Here is a 12,772-nt window from a genome sequence, read left to right on the forward strand (position 1 = left end):
TGTTCCTCTGTCATGTCTCAGTGAAGATTTAACACCATGTTAATAATGTGCTCTGGTGCCACCAAAGTAGCAGAAATTTCACAATAATTAGTCACAGAAAAATATGGTATAAAAGAATCTGGAGAGACTGAAACACAGCCAAAACAGCCAGATTGCTGATAAACTCGGATAAAGTGCTCTAATGCCTCCAGCAAGAAATAAACCAAAATACGCACAATCTGATGAGAGGAAGAAAGCTGGAGAACAGGAATGTTGAAAGATGCTGGAAGTGTCATTAGGGCGGTAGTTTGAATGGAGTTTGAAGGCCACATGGTAATCTGCATATTGGGCTGTGGGTGGGCAGGGAGCCTGAGCGTTGCTGCAGTAACACGGTATTATCATCAGCTTCGTGCTTGCTGCTGCCAGAAGTGTATTATTATGTTGGAAGGAGTGCAGAGAAGAACGGCAGAAACAGTCAAAGGGCTGGAAATTCAAATTGAGGACATGAAAATTTAGGTTAAACATGTTAAAAAAAAAAAAATCTGGCAGACTGCTTGAGGAAATAGTGACGTCTCCTATGGGATTGTCCCCCATGTGATCTATGAACAACCAGAATAGAAAAGGAAATGTGCTCTCTGCATTAATTGAACTGTCAGCTCTAGTAGTCACACACACAGCATTTTTGGTGCAGGCCCTATCCTCATCCTCCCTGGTTTAGCTTCAGGATGTCTTCTGCTTTCTGTTGGAGGAGCTTCTTGCCACGCTTCAGGTTGAGGAGCTTGCTCTGGGGTGGAGAGATGAAAGTATGCCCTTTTTGTAACCTGATAAAGTGTCTTACACTTCAAGTTGAGATTACCTTGGTGTCAGACTGGAAGTATACAACAGCTTCCAACAACTTTTGGGAAACAGTTGTTTCCCAACAACTTCTCTGTATGGAATTGAGATGAGACTGATGCAGATGTATCCAGTTATGAATGAAAAAAAAAAAGTGAATAAACACATGGAAAATGCATCAAAAGTCCCTCCAGGTAACACGGAAAAGGCCAGGCTGGGTCCATCAAAGGCCTGGCTAGTCAGATACCCCGTTGACAGGGGGCCACTGGTGAATGCTGCAGGGAGAGCCTGGGGGGAGCAGCTCTCTGGTGTATGCCCCCACCTGTCAGGATCTGCAGTTCAGCAACTTGGTAATCCAGAAACAATTTATGTTCTATGAGCCCTTGGTCTATTTTTCTTCTGTGAATTCATCTAGCTGCTTTTCAAAACTAAGTAAAGATTTGCAGTTGTGGCAAAGAGCTGCGCTGCCAAGTTGTGCAGAGTAGCCCCTCTTGCTTTGTTTTTGAACCTGCTCCATGCTGTTTTGGTTGATGGTCCCCAGGTCTTGTATTGGGAGTAACTGAGATGCAGTGCTGCCTGTGAGCGTCTCCATGCCCTTTGGGATTTTGTGGGTCTCTGTCACATTCCCCTTAGACATCTGAAGAGCTCAAGTCTTTTAAAATCTTCTCTGTAGAGAAGCTGTCTTTTAATCTTTGTCATCCCTCTCCAGACCTGTATTCTTTTTGGGGTGCGTAGACTGGAACTTTGGACTTAATAAAACATGGAAGCTTTTGCTTTTCACTGTGCTCCTTTCCTGTGTCTTGACAGATACTTATCCTGACCTGACCCTGGCCTGCCCTTAGTTGTAACCACAGATGGTTTGGTTTCTTCTAGACAAGAGAGTCTTCTGCTCCTTACGAATATCTGAAGATTACTTCAGTTTCAAAGGACCTTCTGAAAAGGACTTATGGGCTTTCATATTTTATTAAAATGTTCCTTTGATTTTGTTTTTAAGTTAGTTTTTCCTTTTGGGGAAAAAAAAAAAAACCCAACAACAAAAAAACTCCACCCCCCTCACCCACTGTTTTAGGAAGAGTATAGGTTTTTTGTCTCCCATGGCAAGAGAGAGAAAGCAACTTTATAATTGTGAGCTGTAGAAATAAGCACTTGCCTCCACCTACTTACCTGAGCTTCTGTCAGTGGTTGAGGTAGAGAGCTGATGTAAACTCTTAACAACCTCCTTTGAGTCCTCTTGTGACCTCTCTGGAGGGTTGTGACTTCTGGGTTAAATGCAGGTCTGCAGGGAGGGATGAAGGTCGGTTGCTGGTTAATGGATAGTCCGCAGGGTTGTCTGCTGACCCACGGGCACTTCAGGGCTGGACTTCTTCAGCCAGCTGCTGGGTGGGTCAGTTGGAAACCCTGTTCCCTGCAGGTATGCTGAGTGCTTAGCTAATTACCTGTGATCTCTGCAGTCAGAGGGCACAGCACCAATGCCCTCTGGTTAGCATGCCCAAAAGCTTCTACCTTACTCAGCAGCTCCCCAAATGTGGATCATCAGCTGCTCTCCCCTTTCTGCTGCTACGAATGCTTGGTCTAGCGTTGGTCAAGAGCTTTGTTTGCTTTGATTGTAAGACTCTTCTCATTTCTCCCCCAAAGAATAGCTGCTGATGAAAATGACCTTGATGACAGCACTAGTGGTGGTTTAATCCTTAACTCTAGCTAATGGAAGTCCTAATGAGCACCCAGTACCTTAATACATTACTTAAAACTAACCTGGTGGGTAAGTTAGTGCAAGCTGCTGTGCTGCTCTGCCAGCAGCTCACGGCTCAGCTCTTACTGCACGCTGTACAACTCCCACGGCAGCATTCCCTCTTCTTATTGCTGGGGATACTGGGACTGTAGACATCTGGACGTCCATGAAGGTTCATACCCTTTGGAGAGAACCATGACTGTTAGTCTAGGTTGGGTTTTGCAGGTTAGCCGTCCCTTGTCCCCTCTTGCTGGCATGCGGAGTTGGTAGCCCTTGACTTCTGTCCTTTTGTCCCTCTTCTCAAAGGCTTCTTTCTTCATATTTCTGTTACGTGCTCACCTCTGGGCAGCTTTCTGAACAAATATTAAATACAATATTACAGATCTATAACCTCTTCTGTCATCCTGTAAAGATGAAAAGATGGCACTTGCCATCCCAGTCCTGATTTACAGGGTATAAAATAGTAACTTCCCTTCACATAAGTTTAGGTTTTTCTTTCTGGGAGGCCATCTCAGTGGCTCAGCAGCTTTTCAGTTCAGCCAAGGACCTCCTTAGGCTTTGAGGAAATGAACTATATTTGTAGAGGGACCTGAAACAAAGATGCCTTTTGTGCAACAAAAGTAGACAAGGCAGAACAAGAAGTCCTTGTGGCCACAGCTAGTCAGCTCTCTGCATCAGCTTGTGTAGATCCCCTGCCTAGGCAGTGGAGAGAAGTAGAAATACGTGTCTGAGTGCAGTTCATCTCACCCTGATGTAGGTATCTGCTAAGCAGAAAGAGGATAAATTTTAACTTTTAGGATAAGATAAATGATACAAGTCTCTCCCTTCCCCTCCTTACCTGTAAAAAGATCTAGAGAACCAGTTCCTACCTTGATCTTCATTGAAAATATTCAGACCTGGACAGATATAAACTAGAGTACCCTGATAACACCTCTGCTGCTGGGAGCATCGCAGCCCACAGCAGCTGGCAAAGGCTCGGTGACTGCTGGAGCCCCGGGCTGTTGGGCAGAGCTGCCCTGGCTCCTGTCGGTTTGCTTCTGATGTCCTGGGAGTACCTGCCCAGGACAGTCACCTCCTCCTGCCTGTGTTTTTTCTCCAGCTGGAGGCAGATTAGGGCAGTCTGTGCAATGGATGTGCTACCAGGGACAGGGCTGCAGATTCAGATTTCTGCCATCCATGGCCATAGCCCTTTGCTTTCCCTCCTCTCCATCTGCAGGGTGATGCACCATGCTGTGGTGATGAAAAGCCCACCCTTAATATGTAGAAGGGATGGAAGTGGTGCCCTCTGCCTAATGAAAGAGTATTTACAGTGATTTTATTTGTGGTGCCAAAAAGAAATGGAGGATAAAGGTATGGCAGGGTTGGGAAGGGTATACCTGTACTCAGAAGTCTGAGTCCAGTGTGCTGGTGGTGGCAGATCCCTGCAGTGGATGGGACCAGTTTTCCTCTTCTCACCATGTGGCTGCTTGCTTCCACCTTTCTGTGAGTGATAGACCCTGCTGACACCTGTATTTCACAAGGGGTTTGGGCTCCTCCAGTACATCTATGTGTCATTCAAGCTCTTTGAGGCACTTGCAGATCTTTGCTTGGGTGGATTATCATTTCTGAAGGGGAGAGATTGAGCTGCAGACCCACAAAGAGGAATCGGGTGATGCGGCAGGTGGGTGTTAGCTGCTCTTTGAACCACCCTTTCCCTATCTTGCAGAAAGCTGGGCTAGCCATTGACAAAAAGATGCAATTCAGGGTGTTGACTGGCTCCAGGCCACGAAGGAGACTGCAGCATCTCAGTGGCTGTCCTGTGCTCCCTGTACGGATTCCCTGGGCATGTGGGACCAGATGGCAGCTCACCCCTATGAACCCCTGTGCTGCAGGCTGGGCTCCTGGTGCATGCAGGCATGTCTCTGTAGGGAATATTATCTCCCTTGGAGGCTGCAGGATGGCCCCTTGAGTGCCAGTCCTATCTTTGCCAAGCACTGTGCTATCTCAAAGCCTCCAAATCCCTTTTGGGATCTCAAGGAGAGCTTGCAAGCTGTTTACCTGCGGTGTGCAAGCAGAGACGTATGGAGGGGTGGGAGGAGCAGCACAGGAGAGAGCCACTTGCAGCAGGAACAGTGTGCATTGCTAGTGGGAGGAAAAAGGGTTAATTACTGCCAGCTGGCCTTAAGAACATGCTGCCCATGTTATATTCAGCTCCTGTCTTCCTCAGAGTACAGGAAACCTTTAGCATTGTTGTGGTTCGGAGAAAATGAGGGAGGTTTCTCTCTCCCCCTGCATGAATGTGCATATGTATGACACTCAGAGGAGCCTAGTTATGTGAAAATAACCTTGTCTTCCTTGTTCAGTCTGGTGGTGGTTAGTGATAACAGAGCGAATACCAGCTGTTCAGCCAGGGCGGCATCTGAGGTGGCATTTAGGAAATCCCTCTAGCTAAGCCAGCTAAACAAGGCTGCGAGGACTCGGTGTTGCGGTGCCTGGCCACCCAGGCTGCCCGGCACCTGGCGGTCTCACTGCCACTGCTCCTGTCCTTGTCCGGTTGATTAGATGGAAATGAGAGCAGGCATTTTGTGAACTGTTGGAGGAAGAGGTGAAAGTGGTGGAGTTTGAATCTGGTTCCTCCTGAAACTCTGTGAGCTTCTGAGGCACTGCTGAACTTCAGGGCAAGGTCTACTTCTCTGCACCATGCTCAGCTCTTGGGCAGAAGTTTCTAAGCCATGTGTGAGTCTTTTTCTGATGCTAAAAGTGCAAAAATATTTCAGTGAAAGCAGGAGGAGATCCATTTGTGGCTGTTCAGGTCAGCTCAGGTTGGAAATTCAAAGTAATGACCTGATGAGCAACCTTTTAACTCTGCGCAGCTGCAGCTTAGGGTTACAAATGTTCTTCTGCAACTCGAGCTGGAAACAGTCCCTGTGCCAGGCCCTGAACTGAGCGCTGGTCCTAAAAATCTCGCTGTGGGTCGGAGCAGACCTCTTACCTGCCTTGTCCATGTTTTTGTATGTTATAAACACTGGCCATGTGTTGTATGCACTTAATAAGTTAAATAGCGACGTACGCTCTGACTCTACTTAAGAGATTTCTGTGCTTCAGCTGTTATTGACAAACGTGCTTTGTTGCTTTTCTCCTGATACATGTCAGGAAAAAAAAAATACTGGTTTTACAGTTTTTGTAGCTACACTTTCTTTCAGGTATAAAAGGTTCCTCCCACCTTTTGCTGCTCTGGTTTCTCAGCAGAGCTCTGGCATTCACCCCAGAGGAGAACCTGCGAGGAGTGGGGCACCTCTCCTGACGCTCAGATTTGGCCAAGACAAATCCGCAACCTTGTCCGTAACCCTCTGTTCTCGTTATGCGTCAGCTTTGTGTGTAATACAAATGTGTTTTGATTTGTGGGTGCCAGATGGAGTCGGGTGCCTCCGAGGCTGGGCAATGCCCAACATTTGCCCACCATGCACCATGTAAGTGGTGGAGCGGGACAGAGCTGAGGTGGTAATGGGATTTCATGGCTTATCTCCAGGCGTGGTCACATTTTCTTCTAGGGCTTTTATCCTGACTAGTGAAGCCTGCGTGACTGTGGCCTGTGGGGTAGTCTGTGTCTTGATTTCTTGGCAAGGGAGTTCATTTGAATGGCTTTTTGCCTGGGCACTGCTGCCCTGCAGTGACAGGGCAACAGGTCTGGGCGTTGCAAAGCTGTCCCTTGGTTTGGCAGCTCAAAATAATCTAACCGTTGAAGATTTTGCAGAGAAATGCCCAAATCTTTTATCTGACTTGAGAAAACCCTTTTGAGATGCTGTCGGTATTGCTAGGTAGAGCTGTCTGTGGTGGCTTTGGGGCAGCCACATCTAAGAGGAGCTTAATGGCTACAGGCTGTGCTCTGTTTTGATGGTCCAGGAGTAAAAAAAGCTGGTATGATTTGAGCAAAATAGTTGGGCCTGGGCCTTGGAGGATTAATGAAGGGCCTGGTTTTAATTTTGGATTTTAAGAAGGAGATTCTTACTCTGGCTCAGTGGTGGGAGGTGGAGGGGCTGAGTGGCAGCTAGTGATAGAAATGGAGATGGCATAGCCCAGGAGGCTGCTGTCCTGTGGCTTCTGGCATGGGCTGTGACCTGGCAGCTTGCTGTTTGCTTGTGGACTTGACAAACAACAGGTAGTGAAAGTCAGCTCCTGGGGGACTGGGACAGGGAGCTGGGTGTTCAACCCACAGCATTTCCTGCACCCAAGGCATTTCCCCAATGTCAGCAACCATTGCTAAACCGGAGCTGGTGAAACTTCCCGCGGGAGCTAACCATCCAGGTGCTCAGCGACAGGAGCAGTGGCCCTGGGGAGCCTCGTCCTCACCAGGGACCAAGCTCTGGCACACGGGTGCTGGTGGGAGCCAGAGACATCCAGCTACTCCCTACACGCACGGGAGCTCCTGGGAAGGAGAACTTGAAGGCTCAGGAGTATTCAGCAGTAAGGAAGCAGCAGGGCAGCCCCTTTGTCCTCCCCTCCCTGACCGGGCAGAGAGGATCGCGGGCAGCCGCCGGGCCGGCGGGACGATCGCAGGCAAAGGTTTGCAGCAGGAGGCTCCTAGCTAAGCATCCAAAAGCATCAGCCGGGGCGGAGGGCTCGGTGCCGGGGCGCAAAGCCTCCTCGCCACTATTGTTCCCGGCGCTCCTGCACAGGCCATCAGTGCGGCAGGAGGCAGGTGCTGGCGCGGAGGAGCGCCATGGGCCAGGACTGCATCTCCCAGCAAGCTGCTCCGCTCGCCGGCGGCTCGGCAAGGAAGGGGACGCGTCGCTGGCATCCGCCCGTCGGCAGGGTGCTGGCTCTGCGTATGGGGACGGGAGGGGGAGAGGAGGGGTGATCCCTCCGTCGGTCTCTCCATTTTCTGTCTCGCCTGTCAGGGAGACACTTAGATGGCAGAGCCGTGCTCGGCGGCCTTTGGAGGTAGGTGGAGTCTGGCCGTCCTCCGCCCTCCCTCCCTCCATTGTCAGCGGCAGCGAGCGGTGGCGGCGGTGGCGGGCACCTGCTCCGGCCGCCGGCGGCAGGGATGCTCCCGCCCTTCGCGGCGGAGCGGGGAGGCTGCGGCAATCCCGGCGCCACGGTTTCGGAGCCGCTGCCGGCAGCAGCAGAGGGCCGGAGGAAGGAGATGCTGCTTGCGCGTGCCTGGCCCAGCTGCCGCCTCGGGAAATGAACATGAGTCTTCCAGGCCGTGTCTCCTGCTCCATGCTCAACTGCTTTGTAAGTGCTGCTTTTTTTTTTTTTTTTCCCCCCCCTTTCCTCTCCTCCGTGCAAGCAGGGCTGTAAGCCAGCTTCTCTCTCCAGCTCCCATGCTGAGCTGGCTGCCCTAGATCAGGCCTGTCCTTGAGGCCGGGCTATGTGCAGATCCTCCTGCCCTGGATCTGCCCAGCGTGGCTTGCAGCCCCCCTGCAAAGGAGGATCCCCTTCTCCTCTCTCCCACGTGCTGCCTGAGGATGCCGTGGCCCCCAGCGCTGCTGTGCCGCTGCCTTGCCCGGGCCCAAGGGCACAGCAGCGCCCAGCACCGCAGGTTGAGTCGGCCGGAAGGCCCCGGCAAGCCTGCCATGCCATGCAGGTTCCAGCCAGTCCTTGCCTGGAGCTGGAAAATTACTGGGTGAGAGCAGCCGACCCCAGGGGAGCTCTGTGCTCCCGCCATGGCTGCGGCATGCAAGGCAGGCATGTGCGAGACCCCTCTCGTGCTGACGCTGCCAGGAGGGCATTGCAGTCGGAGGGGGTCCTGGGCTCTGTGTCTCTTATACCTTCGGGAAAAGGAGTTTTCTTGCTGAGAGGAGATCTGATGCCCCTTCCTGCAGAAGGCGGCCACCAGAAAGACTTGTGGCCAAAAGGGCTTTGAGGGCTTTAGGAGATGGCTGGCTTGTGAAGAGAGCAGGGTCCTGATCCCCCTACCCTGCTGATGCCCTGGGATGGGGCTGTGGCAGGATATGGTCAGCCTCCTGCCCATCCCGTGCTGCAGGTGAGGAGGCACTCAAGGACACCTGGGCAGGTGGAGAGCTGGGACTGCCCTGTTCCAGTTCCTGCTGCTCACTGGGATTTCTTTGCGAGCTGCAAAGTGGTGAGGGGAGAGGAGGGTATCTCTGCTCCCCGGCTGCTGCACCAGCACACAGGCACACACCTTTCCTTCATGCTCTCCTGGGTTAGCACCTCAGCGTCGGAGCAACCCGCTGGCAGGAGAGGCCCCCGAGCCCGCCGTGGTCTCCAGTAACTGGCAGGTGCTGTGCCCTGTGCGTCCCTGGCAGCCTCACACAGGGACCTGGTGAGTAGGTGAGGAGGGGCAGTGCCTTTGCCTGCAATTGAGGTTGATGCCGAGTTTTATGCTAGCTACAGGCAGCGTGTGCATGGGTAGCTCTGGACCCGGGAAGGTGGGCTGCGCAGGGTCTGGCTGCCCTGGTCTGAAGTCCAGGGAGCGCTTCAGGACGGGCTGTACCTGTGGGTGCCAAGGCTTGAGTGGCTGTCAGCAACGTAAGGGGATTCGGCATAATTTTAAATATAACTGAGCCAAGAGGGTCAGGTTCTAATTTCTTCAGATTGAAATTTGGGGTTCAGGCTAAGATGACTTAACCAGAAAGATATTTAATTTTAAAATATTATTTAATGCTTATAGAACAGAGTATTTCCTAATAAATGCTAGAGCCTAGAGGAGCTATAGTTAGAAAGCAAGAGGCATTCTGAAGAAAACATTCCCACACCGAATACCTGTGGAATTAACACTGTCCTGGGCTCCAAGCGGGTGAGCGTCCTCAGCTGAGTGTCTGGATGCTGCTCTTTCGTACAGCAAGCCGGTGGTTTGACAGAGTGTGGGGTGAGGGTTGGTGAAAATGAGGACTGAGATTTCATGAGTGACTGAAGATTCACGTGTTCCAAACTGAGACACTCTCTCCACTTCTGCAAGGATAGCGTGTCCAGGCTCCGTGTGTCCTCTCGGACCACTTCTCTGAGGCCTCTGTGGGCTTTCCAGGGTGTCTTCCTGAGCAGGTTAGACATGTTCAGCTGTCCTGAGGACAAATGCCCTGCTTGGGTGCTGTCACCAGTCAGTAATGCATGTAGTGAATTGGGTGCAACTTAGATGCAGTTGTTACAGGGTTATGTTTCACACTTGCCTATTCTCCTTGAAAAGCTTCAGGCTCTTCCCAGATTTCTTTGGGCTAAGAGTGAAAACGAAAACTCCCAAACGAAGCAGTCCTTATGAATGTAAGAGGAGGAAGAGTACGTTGAAGCTGTAGGTGGAAACCCTCTGTGTTACGGTGTTTCTGCTGTGGTGCCATAGTGAAGGTAGTGGGGTAACCTTTGACATGAGAAATTACTGTAACATCAGTCCAAGATCCTGTGCGTGGCTGAGGTGTTTCTGCATGGCTTTCCAGATACCACATGGTTGGAAGAGACAGAACTTGGAGACCTGTTTCAGTCTTTCACTGCTGTGGGTATTCTTCAATAGCTGGAGGAACTGCTGGGGTCCTGCAATGCAGAGAGTACAGTCCAGAGGCAGAACAGGCGTTTCTATGCACAGGTCCAGGGGATCCCCAATGTATCGGGGTGCCAAGAGTATCCAGCAGCCTCCATTTTTGCCTTTTCGTAACACATGCTGGCTGGGGCCTGTCTCAATGTGTGTTTTATTTGCAATGCAGGGTGAGGAAGGCCCTCCCAGTTTGGAGTATATCCAGGCCAAGGACTTGTTCCCCCCGAAAGAGCTTGTAAAGGAGGAAGAGTCATTGCAGGTAAGGAAGTAAGAAAACAGAAACAGCTTTGGGATGCAGCAGGCTCAAATCTGGTAGTGTGAAACCTGAGAGCAGTTCTCCAGCCCAAGATGTGTTCTGGAGGCCGCGGGCTAGCCGGTGCTGTAGGTCACATTCGGACCGGCAGGTCCCTCTGTGTGCGTGGAGGCTGCTGACGGCAGTTCTGTACGCCCTGGCCCTGCCTTCCCAGCCCTGCCAAGACGCTGCGATTTGTACAGCGTCGCATCTGCCACTTGGAAATACAGTTGGAGCATGATGCAATACAGAGCCATCCTGGGTATCCCCTGTCCTCTGCCTGTGCTGACAGTGAGCAATTGTGACGCTGCCTGCGTAGCCCTCTGCAGCAGGTAGATGCTCTCTGGGACAGGGCGAATATCAGGGCTAGTCTGTGCTTTGTGTAGCCATAGCATGCAATTGCAATGACCGATCTGGCCCTAATATACGTGGCTCCTGGCATTTTCCTGCCGCAGAGCTGTTGGAAAGAGAAACTTCCATATGGTGCCAGCCTCCTGCTGCAAAAGGCCCTTGAAAGAGACCTGGGTATTGTTGCTGCTGTGCAGCAAGGGTGGTATTCTGAACAGTGGGAGCCAAAGCCTCCTGGTGTTTGTTGCTTCCTTTAACGTAGTCCACTGCCACCTTGTCCCAGCGCTCATCATCCTCCTCCTATGGCTGAAGCCAGGCTCGCATTGTGTGTTCTCACTGCTGCTGCAGTATTTGAGTTTGCTCTGTGATTGGCATCGTCTTGGTAAACGGTGCTGCTAAAAGCAAGGACAGAAACGTGGCAACAGGAGGATTGACTTGAAGGAGCAAACGCGGGCTGAGGAGGTGCACGGGGTCAAGGCTGCAGGTCTGCAAGCCTTCGGGAGGTGAAGCCGCTGAGATGACTCTGAGCTGAGACTACCTGGAGAAGAGCAGAATCTGCTTTAGTCTTCTGCGTGGAGGACCGTAAAGTTCACCCCTCCCAAAGGGTAATTTGCCTTCAGTAAATTGTTATTCTCTTAATGTAAAGTGAAGTCTAAAAGGACACCATCGGCTTGATAACAAGCTGTATTCAGGCACCTGTCGGTTTATTCCAGGATTTCCCTCTGTCAGTTTTCTTGCAGTTTTACCATCCCAATTCTAATCTGTCTTCCTTCTGTTGCTGTGTGAAGGAGCCACGTAAGCAGAAGAAACACATGCCAACTAAAAACAGCTCTGGCAAGTGTGCATAAATAAACTGCAGAAATAAAGAGAGTATATTCTCTTAATGTCAAATAATTAACATTTTTAAAGAGTATTCAGACAGATTCCAGTCTAAGGTTGTTATTTTTGTACAGGTCACTTAAGAAGGGAGAAGTTGTTAGTACAATTGTCACTTGCATGTGAAGTCTGACATCCAGGAAATTCAATTTTTAGGCAGCATATGAGCGATAGAAACAAGCCATAGAAACAACTTGGGAATAAAGACAAGGTGGTCTGACTTGTACTAATTACAGCATAATTAATTGTTTCATCAGATGCCCTGTCTGGCAAGTAAAGGGCTCTGGCTGAAACATAAATCTTCCTGACATTTTTTTCATAATTGGTTACCAGCATCGCCTGGTGTAGGTGGCATTCAGGGAACAATGAGGAATCTACTTAGAGAAAGGGGCCTGGTGAATTTTAGGCTGTTCTGCTGCCTTTTTTTTTTTTTAATACAAGAAAAGAAAAGTCAAACTTGGCCACCTGCCAGGATTCCCTGTTTTAAAAATAGCTATGGCATGTCTGGGCAGATAGGGAAAAAGACAGACACTTGATTATCTGGATTTAAAAAAAAAAAAAATTCTAATACAGGTAACTTTAATGACGTTTCCTCAGTCATACAAATAACTATACACAGAGATTCCCTCAGAGCCTTGTTAGCAGAAATTGGGCAAAACTTTGATTCATTTACTTACTTGGATTGGTACCAGTGAGTCTCGTAATGCTCCGAAGAGTCCCCTTCATTTAAATGATGCAGCAAGATCATGTATGCGACATTCTGCCCTGGGGCAGAGGACTCTGATTGTATCAGGCTCTGCCTGGAGCTGTGCAGAGCAGTCCCCAACTTGTGTCTGACCTGTGTCTGAGGTTGTGTCCTTTATCATGCCACTTGTGCGTTTACCCTCTCCGAAAACCAGGGACCATATAGCCCTCTGCCCCCATGCAACACCCTCACTGCCAGATGCCCACGGTTGGTGTACATAGCGTTTGTGGTCACACCTCTCCTCTGCAAGTAATTATCCATCAGGTATCAGGAGGTGCTCAGTGGCTCCTGAGGCATCCTTGGAAGCAGATCCATCACGTGGGGCTGGGCAGTGGGTACCAGTGCTGTTTCGTACTGTTGCCTGCTCTCAGTGCATGAAGAGCACGTTGCTGTGAATGACTTCCTGCAGGACATGCACTGCAGAGGCAGTAGGAAGAATGGCCCTTGGCATTTATGGTGCAGAAAGTACTCTGCATGTGTCTTGAATTAGTGATGTCTCCCTTC

The 12,772-nt window shown here is 50.3% G+C and overlaps 1 protein-coding gene across 3 annotated transcripts in view; it reads left to right on the forward strand.

Moving 5' to 3' along the window:
• MTMR4 (myotubularin related protein 4) overlaps positions 1 to 12,772 on the forward strand; it is a 60,108-nt gene that overhangs the window by 21,878 nt on the left and 25,458 nt on the right. For 2 of the 3 annotated variants that reach the window (XM_075517698.1, XM_075517699.1), the window contains exon 3: positions 10,177 to 10,266. In XM_075517698.1, coding sequence (XP_075373813.1) covers positions 10,177 to 10,266 — 90 coding nt within the window. Of the gene's footprint in view, positions 1 to 10,176; positions 10,267 to 10,995; positions 11,253 to 12,772 lie in introns of those variants that run through there. The other variant, XM_075517700.1, reaches the window with a different exon arrangement.

The sequence above is a fragment of the Mycteria americana genome, chromosome 15 (assembly GCF_035582795.1).
Source record: "Mycteria americana isolate JAX WOST 10 ecotype Jacksonville Zoo and Gardens chromosome 15, USCA_MyAme_1.0, whole genome shotgun sequence".
Taxonomy (NCBI): domain Eukaryota; kingdom Metazoa; phylum Chordata; class Aves; order Ciconiiformes; family Ciconiidae; genus Mycteria; species Mycteria americana.